The 23594-nt window shown below is 44.5% G+C and overlaps 8 protein-coding genes, 2 long non-coding RNA genes and 1 pseudogene across 14 annotated transcripts; 4 read left to right on the forward strand and 7 right to left on the reverse strand.

Annotated features, from left to right (window-relative positions):
* Positions 1–584: 584 nt before the first annotated feature.
* On the reverse strand, positions 585–3178 carry LOC136193635 (cyclic AMP-dependent transcription factor ATF-2-like). 2 transcript variants are annotated; one of them, XM_065982560.1, is made up of 9 exons: positions 2936–3178; positions 2625–2718; positions 2454–2563; positions 1907–2311; positions 1683–1858; positions 1463–1631; positions 1250–1406; positions 916–989; positions 585–846 (listed from the first exon to the last, which is right to left on the reverse strand). In XM_065982560.1, exons 1-9 carry the CDS (start codon positions 2984–2986, stop codon positions 790–792), a joined length of 1293 nt encoding a protein of 430 aa, XP_065838632.1. In that variant the 5' UTR covers positions 2987–3178; the 3' UTR covers positions 585–789. The 2 variants fall into 2 exon arrangements, with proteins under 2 accessions (XP_065838632.1, XP_065838631.1); XM_065982559.1 differs by having other exon boundaries at positions 585–989.
* LOC136193643 (fas apoptotic inhibitory molecule 1-like) lies at positions 2897–4071 on the forward strand. Its single transcript, XM_065982569.1, has 2 exons — positions 2897–3691; positions 3759–4071. Exons 1-2 carry the CDS (start codon positions 3302–3304, stop codon positions 3930–3932), a joined length of 564 nt encoding a protein of 187 aa, XP_065838641.1. The 5' UTR covers positions 2897–3301; the 3' UTR covers positions 3933–4071.
* Positions 3769–6475, reverse strand: LOC136193633 (CDK5 regulatory subunit-associated protein 3-like). Of its 3 annotated transcripts, XM_065982557.1 has the most exons (17): positions 6313–6449; positions 6200–6263; positions 6020–6151; positions 5874–5974; positions 5778–5826; positions 5643–5731; positions 5499–5588; positions 5313–5449; positions 5158–5254; positions 5060–5113; positions 4924–5001; positions 4749–4872; positions 4608–4696; positions 4485–4553; positions 4293–4429; positions 4073–4244; positions 3769–4021 (listed from the first exon to the last, which is right to left on the reverse strand). In XM_065982557.1, exons 1-17 carry the CDS (start codon positions 6316–6318, stop codon positions 3950–3952), a joined length of 1560 nt encoding a protein of 519 aa, XP_065838629.1. In that variant the 5' UTR covers positions 6319–6449; the 3' UTR covers positions 3769–3949. The 3 variants fall into 3 exon arrangements, with proteins under 3 accessions (XP_065838629.1, XP_065838626.1, XP_065838627.1); XM_065982554.1 differs by lacking the exon at positions 5778–5826 and having other exon boundaries at positions 6313–6475; XM_065982555.1 differs by having other exon boundaries at positions 5874–6151.
* A 233-nt stretch (positions 6476–6708) lies between these two features.
* LOC136193632 (transcription factor CP2-like) lies at positions 6709–9526 on the forward strand. Of its 2 annotated transcripts, none has more exons than XM_065982552.1 (18): positions 6709–6867; positions 6924–7015; positions 7067–7182; positions 7265–7431; positions 7526–7593; positions 7642–7854; positions 7909–8046; positions 8102–8170; positions 8229–8279; positions 8327–8424; positions 8467–8596; positions 8647–8740; positions 8790–8880; positions 8935–8984; positions 9035–9137; positions 9191–9230; positions 9283–9334; positions 9388–9526. In XM_065982552.1, exons 1-18 carry the CDS (start codon positions 6759–6761, stop codon positions 9423–9425), a joined length of 1719 nt encoding a protein of 572 aa, XP_065838624.1. In that variant the 5' UTR covers positions 6709–6758; the 3' UTR covers positions 9426–9526. The 2 variants fall into 2 exon arrangements, with proteins under 2 accessions (XP_065838624.1, XP_065838625.1); XM_065982553.1 differs by having other exon boundaries at positions 8473–8596.
* Positions 9452–11062, reverse strand: LOC136193640 (ataxin-7-like protein 3). Its single transcript, XM_065982566.1, has 13 exons — positions 11045–11062; positions 10876–10988; positions 10631–10822; positions 10467–10576; positions 10396–10421; positions 10177–10344; positions 10087–10130; positions 9981–10042; positions 9899–9926; positions 9826–9845; positions 9730–9781; positions 9651–9679; positions 9452–9607 (listed from the first exon to the last, which is right to left on the reverse strand). Exons 1-13 carry the CDS (start codon positions 11060–11062, stop codon positions 9531–9533), a joined length of 939 nt encoding a protein of 312 aa, XP_065838638.1. The 3' UTR covers positions 9452–9530.
* Positions 11063–11104: 42 nt separating this feature from the next.
* Positions 11105–12963, reverse strand: LOC136193641 (alkylglycerol monooxygenase-like; annotated as a pseudogene).
* A 4014-nt stretch (positions 12964–16977) lies between these two features.
* LOC136193637 (alkylglycerol monooxygenase-like) lies at positions 16978–19074 on the reverse strand. The gene is made up of 12 exons (XM_065982562.1): positions 18914–19074; positions 18730–18860; positions 18516–18667; positions 18357–18460; positions 18209–18304; positions 18020–18152; positions 17892–17971; positions 17785–17844; positions 17527–17721; positions 17391–17473; positions 17245–17330; positions 16978–17189 (listed from the first exon to the last, which is right to left on the reverse strand). The coding sequence occupies exons 1-12, from the start codon at positions 19025–19027 to the stop codon at positions 17089–17091; spliced, it is 1335 nt and encodes a 444-aa protein (XP_065838634.1). The 5' UTR covers positions 19028–19074; the 3' UTR covers positions 16978–17088.
* On the forward strand, positions 18730–20019 carry LOC136193646 (uncharacterized). Its single transcript, XR_010671401.1, has 3 exons — positions 18730–18976; positions 19166–19244; positions 19297–20019. It is a non-coding gene; the product is annotated as an uncharacterized lncRNA (long non-coding RNA).
* Positions 19075–21095, reverse strand: LOC136193636 (alkylglycerol monooxygenase-like). The gene is made up of 12 exons (XM_065982561.1): positions 20953–21095; positions 20768–20898; positions 20563–20714; positions 20397–20500; positions 20252–20347; positions 20065–20197; positions 19939–20018; positions 19825–19884; positions 19578–19772; positions 19442–19524; positions 19308–19393; positions 19075–19255 (listed from the first exon to the last, which is right to left on the reverse strand). The coding sequence occupies exons 1-12, from the start codon at positions 21064–21066 to the stop codon at positions 19128–19130; spliced, it is 1362 nt and encodes a 453-aa protein (XP_065838633.1). The 5' UTR covers positions 21067–21095; the 3' UTR covers positions 19075–19127.
* Positions 21096–21100: 5 nt separating this feature from the next.
* LOC136193638 (alkylglycerol monooxygenase-like) lies at positions 21101–23088 on the reverse strand (the record flags this gene model as incomplete). The annotated part of the gene is given in 12 exon segments (XM_065982563.1): positions 21101–21307; positions 21360–21445; positions 21507–21589; positions 21644–21838; positions 21891–21950; positions 22001–22080; positions 22130–22262; positions 22316–22411; positions 22462–22565; positions 22620–22771; positions 22825–22955; positions 23009–23088. Coding segments are annotated over 12 exon segments (1304 nt in total), but the record flags the coding sequence as incomplete, so codon positions are not given.
* Positions 22840–23578, forward strand: LOC136193645 (uncharacterized). The gene is made up of 3 exons (XR_010671400.1): positions 22840–23234; positions 23293–23334; positions 23429–23578. It is a non-coding gene; the product is annotated as an uncharacterized lncRNA (long non-coding RNA).
* The last annotated feature ends 16 nt before the right edge of the window (positions 23579–23594 follow it).

Below are 23594 nucleotides of genomic sequence, written 5' to 3' on the forward strand. Positions count from 1 at the left end.
CTCCGCTAGCGCGCAACAAGCTACGGACTTGGCCTGACTCTAGAACTGAACAACTGCGGGGACTACACAAGAGCTTACCTTCTGCTTTCTTTTTTTTGTCTTTTCTCTGGTCTTTTCTTTGTCTTTTTCTCTGGAATCGAGGGAAAGGAGGGCGCGAGCGTATTTGAGATCCGTTTTCATTCGATTTCTTGCGTCTTTCGCTCTACGAAGAGGAAAACACCGCGAGTCTTCGAAGAGGACCTTATATTCGAAGCCGCTGCAAACTCACCACGAGATCCGATCTCTACAACGTCGTTTGACCCAACGCGACGACGACGACGACGACGACGGGCGAAGAACGAAAGAGGAGATGGAATCAGAGATCTCTGATGGAATTGCACAAGAAGCACGTGCGGCGCGCGCTAGCTAGCGGTCTTACCTATCGTTGGTTGATGGGATTCTGGCTCAGCCTTTGGGTTATCCTCTCAGTGAAGAACACCACAACGAAGGAAAAGAACGTCTTAGTATTTTGTTTTCGCTTCTGTCTGTTTCTACGCGTGTTGGTTTAAGAATATATGTCGAAATGTGTCCGGGGGAGGGGGAGATAAAGAGCAGCGGTATTCTTTAAAAATAATACTACAACGTGCACTGCTATTAAAGTCTCAGTGAATCAGTTACGGGAGAAAAAGCGAGAGAGAGAGAGAGAGAGAGAGAGAGAGAGAGAGAAAGAAAAAAGGGTGTGTAGGAAGGGAGGGAGGGAGGGAGGGGTAAACAGGGGGACTTAAGTATAAGTATGTGATGGCCAGCTTTTTACTGTTTCTGCTGTTGTAAGACGAACTGCCCGGACTTCGTCAACTCAGCCAAACTCTGAATCGATATAGTAGAAAGAGACGCCGTGCCGGAAACGGCCGGCAATTGATTGGAATTATTAATTACAATGGACGACGATGACGTCGCCGGCTGAGCGAGATTGTTGGCGAGGAGAAAAAGAGTCGAAGACGGGGCAGCATCTTAGGAAAAAAAAACAAATAAGGAAGGGAACCAAAGGGGTCCTAGGGATATGACTTGCGGTATAAATAAGAGAGGAAAGAGACGTTTTTCTATAGGAAAGGGGGTCCTATAAATAAGGGAGATTTCTTGCTCTAAGGTCCTAGGGATATGACTTGTCGTATAAATAGACGTTTCTCTAGGAAGGAGGTCCCAGGGATTTGACTATAAATAACGATGATTTCTTTCTCTAACTAAGAAGGGAGTCCTATATGAATCTTACTTGTGGTTGTCCCCGTTACGGGGGCTGGTCCTGCCACTGTATTCGTCTGCATTTGCATTCGAATTCGCTGCTGTTGCAACGTCACTGGACAGTCCTTGTGAGCGAGGAGAAGAGATTTCAGCTGAGCAACTTCGTTTCTCAAAAACGAAATCTCTTGCTGCAAGAAAAAAAATTGATTAATTATCACAATAATTTTTTTTATTTTTTTGTTACTGTTAGTTGCTGATTTTGCACCATCACGTCCTGCGCCTTCTTCTCGAGTCCCGTAATCCACGTTTTTCGCTTTTCGCGACATCGCGTCGCCGCCGCGCGATTTCGCTCCAAAAAGCGTCGCCGCTTCTCGTCCGGATCCATGTCCTCGCTCCGAGTCCGACTCCTCTTCCTAGAAAAAAAAATTAAAAAATCCCTTTAAAAATTAATTAGAAACACTCACTTTGATTTTTGTCCTTCCGGCGGCGCCGCCTCCCCTTGTGACGACGACGATGACGTCATAGTTGTAGCCGTCGCCATGGTAGCTGACGTCACAGCCACCGGGGCCCCAATTTTCGATCTCGCCATCGCTTGCTCGAGAAGACTCGGATTCTGCGAAACAATATTCTTCTTCAATTGCTAAAAGAAAATAAACAAATAAATAAATAAGAATATATAAATATATACCTGTTTGACGTTAATCACGGCGCCGTTCTGCAATCCCAGTGACGTCGTGGTTGCCGTGGACGATTTGGATAGATGATTGGGCGGCGCCGTGGCAACGGGGATCGGAATGCTTGGATTTGCGAGCGTGCGCGATGGAGCCACGGGAATGTAGACTCTTTGACTGGCTCCGGAATCCGATTGGGGTTGACTTGGCGGAGAGGACTCGTTCCCGGATCCTGCGCCTGTTGGGATGACGTCAGATGACGTTTCGAGAACGCTGAGAGTCGTCGTTCCCTCTTCGGGATCTTTGTCCGTTTGGAGGACGACTACATCCGGGTTTTTGTCTTTGACTGGGTTCGTTACGGGGAGAGGAGGGACGGGATGAACGGGAGTCGTTGCAGCGCCATTCGTCGAGGCTCTGAAAGCCTAGAAAATACGGGACATTAAAATTAATTAAATAATTCAATTAAGAAAAATCCCGACTTAATTAAATATTAAAATACGGGATATTGAAAGCCAAAATTAATTAAATAATTTCCCGACTTAATTAAATTATTTTTGAATTTACCTGTTCGAAGGGATTCGGTTGTTTGACTTCGTCGCCTTTGAGCGCGTCGAAGAGCCCGTATCGATCGCCGTGTTCGAGAAATCGCGTCGGTGTTGGCGTCTGATCGACTCCTATATAGCGTACAGTAGCTCTAGGTCACTTCCACGTCGGATTCCCCAAAGGGGGGCCCACCTGCGAGAAATTGATCGCGACCGGGAAACTGAAGTCCGAATTTGATTTGGTGCTTGTTTTCGTGCACTTCCAAGTGATCGGCGTTGCTGAAACGCTGAAGGAAAGACATCATAGTCGACGTTTTCGCCGCAAGCGCGCAATTCGCGTGTAATGGGACGGAGTGGAGGGGAAATTACGTGGGGAGAAAAGAACGACGGGCGCGTTTCCCATAGCGGAAGTGCGAAGGGGTCGCGATGATGTCATACTCATCTCATTCGGGGGAATCTCGACCAATAGCGTCACTTTTCGAACGCGAGGGGCCTGCCTCTTACCTGCGTACAGCCGGAGAACGAGCAGGCGAACGGTTTGTCTTCGTCGCTCATCGAGAAATCGCGGGGAAACGCGCGCGCAAGCAAAAGGCGACAAACTGTTGCAAAAAATTAGTTTTCTGCGATTCTGTCGAGCGATGTCGATTGGCGGGGACGAAGCGCAGTCGTTGGTAACCAGTCGCGTGTCGAGAAAAGTCGGGGAAAACGATAGAGGTTCACGATCGATCGAACGGCTGTGCGAGGAATGACGTCATTAGGAAAGTCCCCCGTAACTAAGACGTCATCGATGCGCGCGCGCCAGTCGAAAGTGTCGATTCGAACTCGCACCCCTTAGGAACCCGTTGACTGTTTACACAAACTAAAGAGAAAATGGCAAATCCCGGCGATTTCACGGCTACGTGGACGGTGCCGCTGTCCGACGGCGTTCATAAAGTCCAATTCGAGCACGGCACGACGTCAGGAAAGCGCGTAATAATCGTAGATGGCGTCGAAGTTTTCCGAAAAAACTGGATGTTTCGTCTCGTCGGAAAAGAGAGCTTTCAAGTGGGAACCAAACGCGCTTTCGTCAAAATCGACGCGGCCGGCTTCGTGTACGAGTACACGCTCAACGTCGACGGTAAGACGCTGAAGAAATTCGTCGAAAATCGACGAAAAACGACGAAGACGTGGCTACCCAGTCTCGCCGGCGAACATCATCGCGTTGTCTTGGAAAAAGACACGCTCGACGTCTTCGTCGACGGGCAACCCGTCGAAACGGCTGTAAGAGAAATAAAAAATTCGACGCGGCGGCGGGGCGCGCGCGCGCTAGACTAACTAATCTAATTAGGGCGAATTCATTGACGACGGAACGGAAACTCACTTCACGATTCAAAACGAGAACGGTAGTAGTTACTCGTGCGTAATAAAGGCGTTTAGTTCCGGAAAAAAGAAGCAGGGAATTCTACACAGTCTCCTAGTCGCCGGACAAGAAATTCCTTTCATAGAAGAAGGAGACGAATAAAGAACACCCGTATACTTCTATATAGAATTTATTTCGCCCATAATGTTGACAATTCGGTTGTTATAACGCTTAGAAAGGGATTGTTCGAGCTAGAGACATTGTAGCTACACCTAAGTAATGATACGGGATTTTGTTCTTACTTGTTTTTGAAGTTCCTTGGTCTTTTGCCTCATTGCTTCGAGTTTCGGTTCCAAATCGGCTTGTTCTCGGGCTGCGGCGGCGGCGCGATCTTTCGCCGCTTGAAGCGCCGTTTCCATTTTATTGGCAAGTGTCAATTTGTGTGTGAGGGAGTCAGCAAGTCGATCAATGTAGCTATACACAAAATAAATCGATTTTACCGCGCGCTAGTCTATTTCTTACGTCTGCGAGTTCTTGATCATGAACAGATGCTGCATTCTCGATGACGTCAGAGTTTGCAAAACCGCGGCAACCTTAGATCGCATCCCGGATATCGAATCGGCTGTCTGGAGTTGTAGCAACTCAGAAGCTGATTGAAACTAAATAAATAAAAGAACACGTGCTTTTGGAAAATTTTTCTATATGTCTACTAACAAGATTAGTTGAAACTATGCTCGGTTCTTCGTCTAGTTCCTTGAGTCGTTGACTGAAAAACGTTTCTAACTGTAGGCCAAAAAATTGCCAAATAATCTCAAGGGATTAGAAGGGGGAGCCTACTTCAAGTAATTCATCGACTAAGTGGCCTCTTGTCTGTGTATAAGCGATAACGCTTTCGGCATCGTCACCAGTTACAAGTATGCCGTCATCTATTTTGGGGGATTTTTCTATGCGTGCGCGTTGCTATGGCGTATTGTTTACCTTCACGTGACCCGGCACTTTCTACTTGAATCTCACCGTTTCCCCAATCGATTTCACCTTGCGCTTCTTGCTCGTCGTCCCCAAAGTCAATTCCACCTACGTCTAGATCCACGCCCCCAGCCACCTTTATAAACCCACTCTATGTACCAAGACTATGCGTTTCTTTTATTAGAACCTCGATTTCTTTAGCTATGTCTGCGCAATTGATATCGGCGTCGCCGAAATCAATAGCCTCGCTATCTCCCCAACTAATCTAGAGGCCAAGCGCGCTTCAAAAAATAAATGTAATTATTGTGTGGCTACGTATTTACATTCCCGGATTGCTCTTCCTCTTCCATTGTCGCCTGAATCACGGGAGCTAGCACCTATATAAAAATTAATAGGTAATTAATTAATTAGTACAACCTACCTTGTCCGGGATTTTTCCGGTTTTCCATTGATAGACAGTTGCGTTGCCATGCGACTGAATAAACTTAATCATTAGTAGGATTTCACTTTCAGAAGCACTACAGTAGAATCAAGGGATATGACGTCACATTAAATACTATTTAATTAATCTCCAACCTGGGTGCAATGAATAGAACAAATTCCTCATAATATTTGACACATTGCTCGAGTTCCTTTATCCCACAGCAAACCGACTCATACACAGACGGAAGTTCATCAACCAATTTTTTCAATTCACGTTTGACGTCATTTCCCTAAAATTATTATGTCAATTAGCCCCTTTCCTAATTATTAATTAAATGCCTCTATTTTCAATTCCTTGCACAACGCCGAAAATTTCTTTCTCAGCTGAACGGCATTGGCTGCGCATTCCGACTCTTTTCTACTGCACTCCTAAATCCCACTCATGACGTCATAATTATATGTATGCTATAATAAATATCCTACCCTTTGAATTTGCTGACAGCGACCAATTTGGCGTTTCGTAGCCGGAATTTCATAGTTCACATTTCGAGCGAGCATGCTAGCTGATTCAGCTACAAGAAAAAAATCAATAAATTAAATCAATTATTATTATCTAACCAAGGAACATGGAATCTTTTTCATATAGCCGTAGCACCTCTTTCCAATCCTACGCCTAGTCTGAGAGTTTCGCTAAGAAATTAATCACTCAATTACCTTCATTCTTTTCGACGAATATTGCCCGAAAAAATTTTTCGTATCCGCTTCCGAGACTTTGAGCAAATCGACGATTCGCAAGCAGTGAAAATAATTGATATCTACGCTCAAATAATTTAATTTCACCGTCACCATGGCAACCGTACAAGATCCCCGTAAGAGAAGAGTCATTTCTTCGACTGGGGGCATATCTTGGACTGCAGCGCTGATTTTCTCGCGTACGGCGTATGCTTTCGATTGCCAGCCGGTCGTGCAGTGCTTGCGATCGATCAGCCAATCTGAATTGGTCGATTTCGCGGCTGATTTTTCGCGTTTTCGCGTCTTACCTAGAAGTTTGTTGTAATGGATGTCGATTGGCAGCGATTCCGGATCGAAACCCTCGCTCGTGGTCTATGAGAGTGGATTTAGCGTTGCTGGACGAGGGTACAAGGACGAGAACCTCCATTTTCGTGGACTTCTGGCGCCGATGTCCCGTAATGTAGCGCGCGCACTAGGGACTCGTTTTGTGCAAGAAACTTCCAGACGGTTTTCGTGCGTTCGAAACCACACAATAGAATTATCTTACCTACGCAAAAGAAGTTCGTCATTCGACTAGTATGAGCCAGTCGAGACCGGATTTGCGGACTCGTAGCCACGCCCCTTTTGCATCAATGGGTTTCTCTCACTTAGCTAGGCGTGCAGTACACAGAACGAGGGGTCAAGAGGTCAGAGAAGTAGGAAATTCCTCTAGGTTAGATAAACAACGAAAATTAGAGGCAAACGAGAAGAGATGGAACCGAGTAGCGTGACCGGAAGTGACGCGGTCACGTTGCACTCTTCAAAATAAAGCACAAGTGTGGGGGTTAGCCTGAACAGTGTCAGTTCGGCAGCCGGTCCGGAAAGGTTATGAGCAAGGGAAATAGCAGTTGTTTGGGCCTAAATCCGATGTCCTGTTTTACGACACCGTTCGTCTGCAGGAATTTGTACGGAAACGGAAAGACAAACGGGCGGCACGGTAGGGAATCGAGCGAACTCCTACAAAAACGATCGGATTACGTTTTTGATCTGCAGAAGCGGCGTTAGCAGCTGCAATTGCAGCGGCGGCATTCCGGAAACGAAAGACCGCGATTTCGGACCCGCAACCCCTCACCAAAAAAACCCAAGTGCGCACGCGTAATCACGCCTACCCAATAAAACTATTTAAACCCCCGCAGATGGCTAGCCAGTCAGGATGGTCCCTCGACGACCTAGACGACGTAACGCTCGCCGCAGAACTAAGCGAAGCAGTCGAAAACCTCGGCTCAGACATCCAAGGCGCCTATAACATGAGGTGAGGCAACGCGCGCGAAGCCCGGGCTGATAAAAACCGAACAAAACCGGTTCCCGTCACCGGTTGCTGGCCATTTCCCTAGAGATGTGCTTGCGCTCGACATGTTCAAGGGTTCTACGAACGTTTCTTCCGATGCGGCGATCGCGAGCGGCGGTGGCGGAGTGGGCGTAGGCCTTCAAATGCTTTTGTGTGCCGCCACGTCGCCGGCGACACGCGTCACCGAAGAAACGCTTACGAATTTGAATCGAGGTGAGGAGATTATACGGGGAAGCGTTCGGAGGGGGGATCGCGGAAATTTGTAGCTACGCTTGGATACGGGACTTTTATCATACGTTTCTCTTAGGACAAGCGTATGAATTGAAGATGAAGGGCGTCGGAAATGTTCAGCACTTGGAAGGACAAATTTTTAAGGTATGATTCCCAATCTTAATTATTATTGATTTATTTACCTTTCATTAGACGGTCTTAAAAATTTGTTTTCACGAGCGAAAATATCAGAGTTCGGAAGCCGACCAATGGGACATATGGCGTCACGAACATCCGGGAGAGCGAGTTCTCGACGTGGAATTTGCGAGTTGCTACAATTTGACCGACATCGTCTGCGATCCCAGCGTCATAACGGCGGCGATTTTCTCATGGGATCCCACAAAGGAAACAGGGGTTTTCTTCAAGGTACCGGATTAATTAATCTGTATTGATTTTTTACGAACTTTTTTCTTTTGCTAGGCGAATTGTTTGAGTACTGAATTCTCGGCTCGGAAGCATGGCGGCGAAAAGGGCGTGCCTCTAAAAATTCAACTTGATACTTTCGATGCGAATGATAGGCATGTCCACTCGGCCGGATGCCAAATCAAAATTTTCAAGGTAACCCTTATGATTTCTAATTGAAAACACAAAACGAATATTTCAATTATTATAGGATAAAGGAGCGGATAGAAAAAACAAACTTGATATGCAACGTTTAGAAAAAAGATCTCAACAAGACATGGTGAGTATAAAAAATAATAATTATTTAATTATCTATGTAGCATCATTTGTTCTCTTAGCTATATCAAGGCCAATATCAACCGTCTTTCGACTACACAATCCTAACTGAGGTAATGAATAAATTTATCGATTTATTGATTTTTATTTGTTGATATAGCAACCGTTGGATAGTAGCACGTCGACTCGAGCTCCAAATCTATCGAGCATCCAGTACATCAAACCGGATCCGGGTGCATATGACTCATATGCGTCAAGGTAAAAATCAATAGAAATTGTCTTAATAATAATAATGTTTAGTACTAGTGCGGCGAGTAGCACTTGTAGCACTCCCTTGCCACATTCCAATTCGAATTCCAAGATAAACATGGTGGGGCTTTCGTCGCCGGAAACGCGTCAGAAATTGTATAGAGCCGCTTATGAGAATTCGGTGAGCGCTCCCAAGAGATACATATTCAAAATGTTAATTTTTTAATTTAGAGATTATCTGGGGAAGCGAATCGCGACGAAACACGTGCCTGGCTCGAAGCCAATCATTTCGGTCACTGTCTCGCCGTATTGGGAAATTTCACAGGTACAAAATAAATAAATAAATAATTAAAATCGATTTATTTATTTCTTAGGAGCTGATCTCCTTCGTTTGACGCGCGAAGAAATGACGCAGATATGCGGTCCGGCGGAGGGAATACGCTTGGACAACGCACTTCAATTGAGGTATGTATTGCAATAGAAACACATACGGGTATCTTAGCCTATGAATTTTCTTAGAGCTCTGAGACCGCGTTGCGTTCTCTATTTCTCTATTGAATCTGAGCAAAGTATGTCTGAGGTTTAATCCTATTGATTTATTTATTTATTGGGTGTCTAGTTTATCACGCTGTCTATTTGGAGACTTTGACTTTGTATGAGTTCACACGGAAGCTTGCGGATAAGCTCAAGATCAGTTTAGAACACGTGACCGGAATACACAGGTTAAAATAATATATTTTTATACTAACGCATGTGGGGAGACTTTCTTCTTTAGACTTGTTCCCTCTAATGTTTTCGTCATAGTTGACGATGAGGTAAATACACTCCAAAAATTAATTATAATTAGTATTATTATTGATGTATTAGATGGTGAAAACGTTTGTCAGTGAAATGACATTCCAAGTACAAGTAATGAAAGGTAATAACACTAATATTAATAATCATATTTTAATTGAATTTTTTCTTCTTTAGGTGAACTAGGTCAGTGTCGAATTATAATGAAAGGATAGACAATGTAGCGCCAATAATGACTGTATAAATTTTCAGACATTGTCTCTTTTTGTTTTATTATACAATTGCATTTTAATCAATTAAATTTACATGAATTTTTTGCGTCACCTCTTACGCGTTTTTCTCCTATTGCTTTGCTTCGATTTCGAGGTTCTCTTCAAAGGTGAAGAAACCAAGGCAACTAAAAAAATCGATTAGAGATTATTAATTAATTGTTTATCTACCTGATTGGCTGCTACTACTCGCCGGAGAACTAAACGATACAAAATGAGAGTCTGCTACGTTTGTTGCTACATTTGTTACCTTGCGACATTAGGTGAACCGTCAGATATTCCGTCCACGGAATCTACGACGTCTAAAACGCCGTCATGTGACCTCTAATCTATTTTCGCGACTTACCAACACTAATTTCCTTGGGACTAATTAAAAGACATATTCAAATAATCCGCGAATAATTTCTAAGTAAGCCTACCTAGAATAGACGCCAGTAGACGGCTCTCCTAACAACGTAGGTCTCTATACTACTAGTTTCCATCTAAGGGTATCCACAGTACCTATAAGGAGTTCCCAGACGCTCTGTCTTTGCGAGACACTGTGCTGAGGACAGCGGTGACTCCTGAGAAGATTGTAATTGATTTATTTCCTTTTTAGACTATGTACCTTGTGCACATCTTGCCCGAGTGCTCCGATATGACACCGCACGTCTTATACGTATATAAAATTAATCGAACATTGATTTTTTCTGTGTACCATCAATAAATAATCCTTTCTCTTTTCAAGCGGCTGTTTCAGAAATTCCATCGCCCATGGCGACAATCGTTTATTGAGGGTAGAATCAATCCCGTCGCCGCTTTCGTTGCTAATTAGATCGTCGCTCTTCTTACTCGGTCTAGGCGGCGTATTAGTCAAATACAAACCCTTAATTTAATTAATTAATTGATAAATTAAAAATTCAATTTTTAATTCTACGTGATCTCGTTTCAATCGACGTTGATCTGAATACCAATTATTAATTCAATTAAAACTTTTAATTAGGTTACCTCTTCTCGCGAGCCAATCATCTTCTTCGTCGTCATCACTCGCTTCTTTAGTCACCGAAGTCGAGGAAGACGACGACGAAGCGGCGGCCGCAGCAGCAGCATAAGCGATTCTAAAAAAAACTCATAGAGAATACCGGATCCGGGGGACTGATTCGATGACTGACCTTCGGCTCGCCGATCTCGTGCTATTTCGCCCCATTCCCATGCATTTTTCCAAGTGGGGAGCAAAGCGCGAGACGACGAGAAGTCGATCGCAGCTCGGGCACTTGCATTCGACCGCTTTTTTAGGCGGCGGACGCCCGAAAACGTCGTAACCCGGCTGAACGATCGGTCGACGTATCGCGTCTTCGTTTTCCCTAAGAAACGACCCGCGTTCTTTCGTTCTAGAGCTCTAAAATCGTCTTCGTACTCGTTGTCTGAGCTCCACGTCGTCGCGTCGCGTTTCGCGGCGCGATGCGCTTCGAAACAGACGCCCAAGACCACTTCGTCGATCATTTCCAACACCATTGTGTTGAGACTGATCTATTCGCGCGCGAAAAACGGGCGATGAACGCGTAGAACGAACGATAAAGCCTTACGTCCAGGTCGCCGTTCATTTCGACGATCACGTGGTATTTGTATCTTTATTTATCCAAGGATTAGTACTGTAGTGCAAGCAAAAAGAAAAAATGGTCACTATTTCCTGAAGACACTCTATTTGTTTTTTAGCGTAATTTCTACTACTTCGTCACTCTGTAGTGTTTGAGTGACAGAAAAAACCACAGGCTCGCTGAAAATGCGAACCACCAGCGATAGACAACAATATACCAGTGAGAAAGACCTAAATAGACTATTATTCAGACACTTTCCTATAGAAATTTTCACACCTAGAATGCCAGTGAAAGGAAAGAGACTAAAATCAGCTAGGAAAAATCCAAAGGTGCGACAGAATTCAAGGTAAGGAGCATAGGATCTATAGTAGGAAGCCAAATGCACATGTATCGTAAAAAAAGTTTTTTCTCCCCAATACTTTTTGTCAAAAAGTGCTCCATAGCAGTAGAAGCTTGCCATGACTAGTATAACGCCTAAGGTGACAGTCGAGTATAGAAGAACCTAAAATCTACGTTTACACGTCAGAAAAAATTCCCTCTCTACGTCTCTCTGCCTTTTGTTTGTATCCGAGAAAAGTGAAGAGAAGTACGGAGAGTAGAAAATGTATGAGAACGTAGTAGGTAGCCCAGTAAGGTAGAGAAGAATTATACTGTTTTGCGTTTGCGTAATTCACGTCAGGAATATCGTTGATGTCTCCCAAACGCGGTTTCCCCGGAGCCCAACCAGGCCCGTTAAACAATACCCCCAGCTAATAATAAAATTAAAATGATCCATATTAATTTCGGAAGTGAATCTAAGTTTACTATTTGCCTTATTTTTGAGCCCTTTGATTGTCCATACCCGCCCCATCATGTGCTTATAGTGATGTATCTAAGATAAGGATGACTCCTCTACTGTATATGCTGAAATTCACTAACTTGGCCTCACACTGGATCCCACGTATTTAAAGAGTGAGTTAGCCCGTAAACAACCGGCTCTTCCTCGGCTTGAAACGTGCCTAGTATGACAGTAATGTAGCAGAACGAATTGCATGATTTTTTCTACCAAAAAGACGATCCCAAATGATGAGTGTACCGCCATAATTTTTGTCAATGCAATAACGATTTCGACCGTGATGAACGCGATGATGACTGGGCGTATTGAGTATGTATTCTAATGGGCCTAGCGACTTAATCAACTATAAGCACGCATAATTAATTATTGAAAATTTTAAAAATTAAGCGCGCACTTGCGTGTGAATCCAAAACTGATATAACAAATTGAATTGCGTGTGAACTAAAAATACTGAAGGGGAATAGCAAAGGCCATAGGTACGTAAAAGATCTGAGAGTAGCTAGAATTGCCAATGGCAACCAGATGCGCGCGCTAGCTCACCCAGCTCACGTAAGTCTGCACGAATCCTTGCCTAAGTGCCGTCGACAAATTATAGTCCTCCGAACTATGGTGAACTTGATGGGTCGCCCAAAATGCATTCACTTCTGAATATTAATTTCTATAAATAATGTGGTGGCTCTGCTTTTTGCACGTGACCACCGTGAATGGCTCTGTGAAAGAAATAGAAGCAAAAGTCCATGGCGAAAAAGCAGAGCCACCACGTGTACGCCGAATTCCAAGGCAAATCGAAATAATTGTAGCGTTCGTAGAACCACACGTAGAATAAAAGAACGACTGAAACTAGTGCAACTACTGCAACTACTACAACTACTGCAACTACTGCAACTACTACAATGACTGCAACGACTGCAATGACTGCAACGACTGAAACTACTACAACTACTGCAACTACTGCAACTACTGCAACGACTGCAACGACTGCAATGACTGCAACTACTGCAATGACTGCAACTACTGCAATGACTGCAACGACTGAAACTACTGCAACTACTGCAACTACTACAACTACTGCAACTACTGCAATGAACTACTGCAACTACTGCAACTACTACAACTACTGCAACTACTGCAACTACTACAACTACTGCAACTACTGCAATGACTGCAACGACTGAAACTACTGCAACTACTGCAACTACTACAACTACTGCAACTACTACAACTACAGCAACTACTGCAACTACTGCAACTACTGCAACTACTACAATGACTGCAACGACTGAAACTACTGCAATGACTGCAACTACTGCAACTACTGCAACTACTGCAACTACTACAACGGCTACAACGGCTACAACGACTACAACGGCTACAACGACTACAAAGGCTACAACGGCTACAACGACTACAACGACTACAACGGCTACAACGACTACAACGGCTACAACGACTACAACGGCTACAACGACTACAACGGCTACAACGGCTACAACGGCTACAACGACTACAACGGCTACAATGACTACAACGACTACAACGGGTACAACGACTACAAAGGCTACAACGACTACAACGGCTACAACGACTACAACGGCTACAACGACTACAAAGGCTACAACGACTACAACGGCTACAACGGCTACAACCACTACAAAGGCTACAACCACTACAACGGCTACAACGGCTACAACGACTACAACGGCTACAACGGCTACAACGACTACAACGGCTACAACGACTACAACGGCTACAACGGTACAACGACTACAACGGCTACAACGGCTACAACGACTACAACGACTACAACGGCTACAACGACTACAACGGCTACAACGACTACAACGACTACAACGACTACAACGGCTACAAAGGCTACAACGACTACAACGGCTACAACGACTACAACGGCTACAACGACTACAAAGGCTACAACGACTACAACGGCTACAACGGCTACAACGACTACAACGGCTACAACTACTACAACGACTACAACGGCTACAACGGCTACAACTACTACAACGGCTACAAAGGCTACAACGACTACAACGGCTACAACGGCTACAACGGCTACAACGGCTACAACGACTACAACGGCTACAACGGCTACAACTACTACAACGGCTACAAAGGCTACAACCACTACAAAGGCTACAACGGCTACAACCACTACAAAGGCTACAACCACTACAAAGGCTACAACGGCTACAACGACTACAAAGGCTACAACGACTACAACGGCTACAACGGCTACAACCACTACAAAGGCTACAACCACTACAACGGCTACAACGGCTACAACGACTACAACGGCTACAACGACTACAACGGCTACAACGGTACAACGACTACAACGGCTACAACGGCTACAACGACTACAACGACTACAACGGCTACAACGACTACAACGGCTACAACGACTACAACGGCTACAACTACTACAACGGCTACAACGGCTACAACGACTACAACGACTACAACGGCTACAACGGCTACAACTACTACAACGGCTACAAAGGCTACAACGACTACAACGGCTACAACTACTACAACGGCTACAACGGCTACAACGACTACAACGGCTACAACGGCTACAACTACTACAACGGCTACAAAGGCTACAACCACTACAAAGGCTACAACGGCTACAACCACTACAAAGGCTACAACCACTACAAAGGCTACAACGGCTACAACGACTACAAAGGCTACAACGACTACAACGGCTACAACGGCTACAACCACTACAAAGGCTACAACCACTACAACGGCTACAACGGCTACAACGACTACAACGGCTACAACGACTACAACGGCTACAACGGTACAACGACTACAACGGCTACAACGGCTACAACGACTACAACGACTACAACGGCTACAACGACTACAACGGCTACAACGACTACAACGGCTACAACTACTACAACGGCTACAACGGCTACAACGACTACAACGACTACAACGGCTACAACGGCTACAACTACTACAACGGCTACAAAGGCTACAACGACTACAACGGCTACAACTACTACAACGGCTACAACGACTACAACGGCTACAACGGCTACAACGGCTACAACGACTACAACGGGTACAACGACTACAACGGCTACAATGACTACAACGGCTACAATGACTACAACGACTACAACGACTACAACGGCTACAACGGCTACAACGGCTACAACGGCTACAATGACTACAACGGCTACAACGACTACAACGGCTACAATGACTACAACGACTACAACGACTACAACGGCTACAATGACTACAACGGCTACAACGACTTCAACGACTACAACGGCTACAACGACTACAGCGACTACAACGGCTACAACGACTACAACGGCTACAACGACTACAACGGGTACAACGACTACAACGACTACAACGGCTACAAAGGCTACAACGACTACAACGGCTACAACGGCTACAACGGCTACAACGGCTACAACGGCTACAACGGCTACAACGGCTACAACGACTACAACGGCTACAACTACTACAACGACTACAACGGCTACAACGGCTACAACTACTACAACGGCTACAAAGGCTACAACGACTACAACGGCTACAACGGCTACAACGACTACAACGGCTACAACGGCTACAACGGCTACAACGGCTACAACGACTACAACGGCTACAACTACTACAACGACTACAACGGCTACAACGGCTACAACTACTACAACGGCTACAAAGGCTACAACGACTACAACGGCTACAACGGCTACAACGGCTACAACGGCTACAAAGGCTACAACGACTACAACGGCTACAACGGCTACAACGACTACAACGGCTACAACGGCTACAACGGCTACAACGGCTACAACGGCTACAACGACTACAACGACTACAACGGCTACAACGGCTACAACGACTACAACGGCTACAACGACTACAACGGCTACAACGGTACAACGACTACAACGGCTACAACGGCTACAACGGCTACAACGACTACAACGGCTACAACGGCTACAACGACTACAACGACTACAACGGCTACAACGACTACAACGGCTACAACGACTACAACGACTACAACGACTACAACGGCTACAACGGCTACAACGGCTACAACGACTACAACGACTACAACGGCTACAACGACTACAACGGCTACAACGGCTACAACGGCTACAACGGCTACAACGGCTACAACGGCTACAAAGGCTACAACGGCTACAACGGCTACAACGGCTACAACGGCTACAACGGCTACAAAGGCTACAACGGCTACAACGGCTACAACGGCTACAACGGCTACAACGGCTACAACGGCTACAACGGCTACAAAGGCTACAACGACTACAACGGCTACAACGGCTACAACGGCTACAACGGTACAACGACTACAACGGCTACAACGGCTACAACGGCTACAACGGCTACATCGGCTACAACGGCTACAACGGCTACAACGACTGAAACTACTGCAACTACTACAACTACTGCAACTACTACAACTACTACAACTACTGCAAGGACTGCAACGACTGAAACGACTGCAACTACTACAACTACTACAACTACTGCAACTACTACAACTACTGCAACTACTGCAATGACTGCAACTACTACAACTACTACAACTACTGCAACTACTACAACTACTGTAACTACTGCAACTACTACAACTACTGCAACTACTGCAATGACTGCAACGACTGAAACTACTGCAACTACTGCAACTACTACAATGACTGCAACTACTGCAACTACTACAATGACTGCAACGACTGAAACTACTGCAACTACTGCAACTACTACAATGACTGCAACTACTGCAACTACTACAATGACTGCAACGACTGAAACTACTGCAATGACTGCAACTACTGCAACTACTACAAAAATCGTCTTCGTACTCGTTGTCTGAGCTCCACGTCGTCGCGTCGCGTTTCGCGGCGCGATGCGCTTCGAAACAGACGCCCATCGCCACTTCGTCGATCATTTCCAACACCATTGTGTTGAGACTGATCTATTCGCGCGCGAAAGATGTTCGATGAACGCGTAGAACGAACGATAAAGCCTTACGTCCAGGTCGCCGTTCATTTCGACGATCACGTGGTATTTGTATCTTTATTTATCCAAGGATTAGTACAGCGTAGTGCAAGCAAAAAGAAAAATGATCACTATTTCCTGAAGACACTCTATTTGTTTTTTAGTGTAATTTCTACTATTTCGTCGCTCTGTAGTGTTTGAGTGAAAGAAAGAACCAGAGACTCGCTGAAAATGCGAACCACCAGCGATAGACAACAATATACCAGTGAGAAAGACCTAAATACACTATTATTCAGACACTTTCCTATAGAAATTTCTAGACTATACGCACCTAGAATGCCAGTGAAAGGAAAGAGACTAAAATCAGCTAGGAAAAATCCAAAGGTGCGACAGAATTCAAGGTAAGGAGCGTAGGATCTATAGTAGGGAGCCAGTTATATATGTCACGTGTAAGAAAAAGTTTTTTCTTCCCAATACTTTTTGTCAAGAAGTGCTCCATAGCAGTAGAAGCTTGTCATGACTAGTATAACGCCTAAGGTGACAGTCGAATATAGAAGAACCTAAAATCTACGTTTACACGTCAGAAAAAAATTCCCTCTCTACGTCTCTCTGCCTTTTGTTTGTATCCGAGAAAGGTGAAGAGAAGTACAGAGAGTAGAAAATGTATGAGAACGTAGTAGGTAGCCCAGTAGGGTAGAGAAGAATTATACTGTTTTGCGTTTGCGTAATTCACGTCCGGAATGTCGTTGATGTCTCCCAAACGCGGTTTCCCCGGAGCCCAACCAGGCCCGTTAAACAATACCCCCAGCTAATAAAATTAAAATGATCCATATTAATTAATTTCGGAAGTGAATCTAAGTTTACTATTTGCCTTATTTTTGAGCCCTTTGATTGTCCATACCCGCCCCATCATGTGCTTATAGTGATGTATCTAAGATAAGGATGACTCCTCTACTGTATATGCTGAAATTCACTAACTTGGCCCCACACTGGATCCCACGTATTTAAAGAGTGAGTTAGCCCGTAAACAACCGGCTCTTCCTCAGCTTGAAATGTGCCTAGTATGAGACTAATGTAGCAGAACGAATTGTATAATTTTTTTCTACCAAAAAGACGATCCCAAATGATGAGTGTACCGCCGTAATTTTTGTCAATGCAATAACGATTTCGACCGTGGTGAACGCGATGATGACTGGGCGTATTGAGTATGTATTCTAATGGGCCTAGCGACTTAATCAACTATGAATAATACACATAATTAATTAATTATTGAAACTTTTAAAAACTAAGCGCACTTGCGTGTGAATCCAAAACTGATATAACAAATTGAATTGCTTGTGAACGAAAAATACCGAAGGGGGAATAGCAATAGCCATAGGTACGTAAAAGATCTAGGAGTAGATAGAATTGCCAATGGCAACCAGACGCGCGCGCTAGGCTCACCCAACCCACGTAAGTCTGCACAGCCCCTTGTCTAAGTGCCGTCGACAAATTATAGTCCTCCGAACTATGGTGAGTTTGATGGGTTGCCCAAAATGCATTCACTTCTGAAAATTAATTTTTATAGATAATGTGGTGGCTCTGCTTTTTGCACGTGACCACCGTGAATGGCTCTGTGAAAGAAATAGAAGCAAAAGTCCATGGCGAAAAAGCAGAGCCACCACGTGTACGCCGAATTCCAAGGCAAATCGAAATAATTGTAGCGTTCGTAGAACCACACGTAGGCGCTAAGTTCCAGCGTCATGACAACCATTCTATAGTACGCGTGCGCAGTGGAACACGGGACTTTCGAATTTCTGTGTACGGGTGTTCGTACTTGGTCATTTGGCTCGTCATTCCCGCCGCTATCGAATTGATTCCGTCGTTGATTCGTATTCGAGGCGCTAGGCCGGTGATCGTCGATAGAATCGCCTCGATAGCGATTGCGCCGAGAAAGTAGGGAGTTGCCTGAAGAGAGAAGATACGTTCGATTGCCTTTATCTTACGAACGTACCGTCTACCTCTTCCACGTAGTCCGGAACGTCTTGGTGTCTTGCGAATTGACTTTCTGACGGCGGAACGAGGTAAAAGAGCTGTCGTACGCCTTTGAATGCGTACGTTGTGTTCGCTCCCATTTTTTCTTAATCCGGGAGCTCCGACACGATACATTTCGACGATCACGTGGTATTGATTATTTCCTCAGTTTCTAAGTAGAGCACTCAAAGTGATAAAAAATTACAGACACTCACAACAAAGTAGTGCAATTTCTACAGCTCTGTAGTGTTTGAACGACAGAACAAACCAGAGACTTGCCGAAAATGCGAACCACCAGCGATAGATAAGGGCGAACCAGTGAGAAAGCCCTAAACACGATATTCAGATACTTTCCTGTAGAAATTTCTAGACTATACGCACCTAGAATGCCAGTGAAAGGAAAGAGACTAAAATCAGCTAGGAAAAATCCAAAGGTGCGACAGAATTCAAGGTAAGGAGCACAGGATCTATTATATAATGTCATGTGTACATAATAAAAAGTTTTCCCCTCATACTTTTTGTCGAAAAGTGCTCCATAGCAGTAGAGACTTGCCATGACTAGTATAACGCCTAAGGTGACGGTCGAATACGGAAGAACCTAAAATCTACGTTCATACGTCAGAAAAAAAGTCCCTCACTACGTCTCTCTGCCTTTTGTTTGTATCCGAGAAAGGTGAAGAGAAGTACAGAGAGTAGAAAATGTATGAGAACGTAGTAGGTAGCCCAGTAGGGTAGAGACGAATTGTACTGTTTTGCGGTTGCGTAATTGACGTCAGGAATGTCGTTGATGTCTCCCAAACGCGGTTTACCCGGAGCCCAACCAGGCCCCTTAAACAAAACCCCCAGCTAATAAATGGAATTCTATTATTTCTGAAAGTTAATCTAGGTTTACTATTGCCTTATTTTTGAGCCCTTTGATTGCCCATACACGCTCCAATATGTGTTTATAGTGATGTATCTACAGTAAGAGCGACGTCACGCTATATACGTATTTATTATAAAATTCACTGACTTGAGCCCACACTGGATCCCACGTATTTACAGGGTGAGTCAGTCCGTAAACGACCGGCTCATTCTCAGCTTGAAACGTGCCTAGTATGAGAGTAATGTAGCAGAATGAATTGCATGATTTTTCTACCAAAAAGACGATCCCAGATAATGAGTGTTCCGCCGTAATTTTTGTCAATGCAATAGCGATTTCGACCGTGGTGAACGCGATGATGACTGGGCGTATTGAGTATGTATTCTAACGGGCCTATCGACTTAATCAACTATGAATAATAATAAAATAATTAATTATTGAAAATTCTAAAAATTAAGCGCACTTGCGTGTGAATCCAAAACTGATATAACAAATTAAATTGCGTGTGAACGAAGAAGACCGAAGGGGGAATGGCAATAGCCATAGGCACGTAAAAGATCTGAGAGTAGAGTCATGGAATTGCCCTTAGGAAAACTATAGTGGCTCACCCAAGATATGTAACTCTGTATGGCCCCTTGTCTAAGTGCTGTAGAAAAATTATAATCCTCTGAACTATGATGAGGTTGATGGGCCGCCCAAAATGCATTCACTTCTGAAAATTTAATTTTTGAAAATTAAAAATTTGGTGGCTCTGCTTTTTTGTGTTTCTTTGACCGTGGCCAGCTCTGTGGAAGAGATAGTAGCCGAGGTCCATGCCGAAAAAGCAGAGCCACCACGTGTACGCTGAATTCCAAGGCAAATTGAAGTAATTGTAGCGTTCATAGACCCACACGTAGGCGCTGAGTTCGAGCGCCATGACGACCATTCTGCACGCATGCGCAGTAGACTCTTAATCGAATTTCTACTGTTTGTTTCTAACTTGGTCATTTGGCTTGTCAATCCCGCTGCTACTGAATTAATTCCATCGTTGATTCGCATTCGAGGCGCTAGGCCGGTGATTGTCGACAGAATCGCTTCGAGAATAATTGCGCCGAAGAAGTAGGGAAGGGCCTGGAGAATGAAAAGACTTTCGATCGCGTATATTTTACGAATGTACTGTCCTACCTCCTCTACGTAGTCTGGAACGTCTTGGCGTCGTTCGAATTGACTTTCTGACGGTGGAACGAGGTAGAAGAGCTGTCGTAGGCCCTTCAACGCGTACGTTTTGTTCGCTCCCATTTTTTCTTAATCCGGGAGCTCTGACACGATAATAATCATTTCGACGATCGCGTGGTATTTATCCCACAACTTATTTTTAAGTAGCGCACTCCAAGTGATAAAAAAATACAGACACTCACAACAAAGTAGTGCAATTTCTACTGCTTCGTAGCTCTGTAGTGTTTGAACGACAGAAAGAACCAGAGACTTGCTGAAAATGCGAACCACCAGCGATAGATAACGTCAAACCAGCGAGAAAGCCCTAAACATAATATTCAGATACTTTCCTATAGAAATTTCTAGACTATACGCACCTAGAATGCCAGTGAAAGGAAAGAGACTAAAATCAGCTAGGAAATATCCAAAGGTGCGACAGAATTCAAGGTAAGGAGCATGGGATCTATAGTAGGAAGCCAGGCATATGTCACGTGTACATAATAAAAAGTTTTCTTCCTGTATACTTTTTGTCAAAAAGTGCTCCATAGCAATAGAGGCTTGCCATGGTTAGTATCACGCCTAAGGTGACGGTCGAGCACGGAAGAACCTAAAATCTACGTTCATCTACGTCAGAAAAAAGTCCCTCTCTACGTCTCCCTGCCTTTTGTTTGGATCCGAGAATATTGAAGAAAAGTAGAGAGAGTAGAAAATGCATGAGAACGTAGTAGGTAGCCCAGTTGGGTAGAGAGGAATTATACTGTTTTGCGTTTGCGTGATTCACGTCAGGAATGTCGTTGATGTCTCCCAAATGCGGTTTCCCCGGAGCCCAACCAGGCCCCTTATACAAAACCCCCAGCTAATAAACGACATTCTATTATTTTTGAAAGTTAATCTAGGTGTACTATTGCCTTATTTTTGAGCCCTTTGATTGCCCATACACGCTCCAATATGTGTTTAAAGTGATGTATCTACAGTAAGAGCGACGTCACGCGGTATATTAATTATAAAATTCACTGACTTGGGCCCACACTGGATCCCACGTATTTATAGGGTGAGTTAGCCCATAAACAACGGGCTCATTCTCAGCTTGAAACGTGCCTAGTATAAGACTAATGTAGCAGAACGCATTGCATGATTTTTTTTCTACCAAAAAGACGATCCCAGATAATGAGTGTTCCGCCGTAATTTTTGTCAATGCAATAGCGATTTCGACCGTGGTGAACGCGATGATGACTGGGCGTATTGAGTATGTATTCTAACGGGCCTATCGACTTAATCAACTATGAATAATAAAATATTCAATTATTGAAAATTCTCTAAAAATTAATCGTACTTGCGTGTGAATCCAAAACTGATATAACAAATTAAATTGCGCGTGAACGAAGAAGACCGAAGGGGGAATGGCAATAGCCATAGGCACGTAAAAGATCTGAGAGTAGAGAGTCACGGAAATGGGGAGGAAACTATAGTAGCTCTCACCCAAGACACGTAACTCTGTATTGCCCCTTGTCTAAGTGCCGTAGACAAATTATAATCCTCTGAACTATGATGAGGTTGATGGGTCGCCCAAAATGCATTCACTTCTGAAAATTTAATTTTTAAAAATTAAAATTTGGTGGCTCTGCTTTTTGTTTGACCATGGCCCGCTCTGTGGAAGAAATAGTAACCAAGGTCCATTCCGAAAAAGCAGAGCCACCACGTGTACGCTGAATTCCAAGGCAAATCGAAATAATTGTAGCGTTCATAGACCCACACGTAGGCGCTGAGTTCGAGCGCCATGACGACCATTCTGCACGCATGCGCAGTGCACTCTTAATCGAATTTCTACTGTTTATTTCTAACTTGGTCATTCCGCTTGTCATTCCCGCTGTTAGTGAACTAATTCCATCGTTGATTCGCATTCGAGGCGCTAGGCCGGTGATTGTCGACAGAATCGCTTCGAGAAGAATTGCGCCGAGGAAGTAGGGAGCCGCCTGAAGAATGAAGGGACTTTCGATTGCGTTTATCTTACGAACGTGCTGTCTACCTCCTTTACGTAGTCCGGAACGTCTTGGTGTCTTGCGAATTGACTTTCTGACGGCGGAACGAGGTAGAAGAGCTGTCGTAGGCCCTTCAACGCGTACGTTTGGTTCATTTTTCTGCTTCTCCCTATCCGGGAACCTGAGTGTGGAACCTTCGGAAGAATGGCATCGAAAAGCGGGGCTTTACGAGGCGATAACCGCTTCGATGACGACGAAGATCAAAAGGACGATGTAAAGAGAGCGTAGCGTAGGTCCAATTTGCTCAAAAACGGCGTTTTTCGACGAATAGGGAGTCGAATCGATCGAACAAAGAACAACAGAAATAAAAAAGGTACTAGATAGTCTTTAGACGAAATATCGCGTCGCGATCGCAATCCATGACCAAATAAGGAGATTAGCATCGGCGCGATTTTTTTTTCTAAAAGGAGGAAGCGCGCGCTCGATCAACGGCTCATCTTAGACAATCGTACTATTGCGATTCGTGCAATAAACAATACTCAAACTACACCGAATTCGACAATCACGTCAATTCGTACGACCACGCCCACAGACAAGTTAGAATAGCAAGCACGTGACTCCCTCAAATATAAC

This window comes from Oscarella lobularis, chromosome 12 (genome assembly GCF_947507565.1).
Source record: "Oscarella lobularis chromosome 12, ooOscLobu1.1, whole genome shotgun sequence".
Classification (NCBI taxonomy): domain Eukaryota; kingdom Metazoa; phylum Porifera; class Homoscleromorpha; order Homosclerophorida; family Oscarellidae; genus Oscarella; species Oscarella lobularis.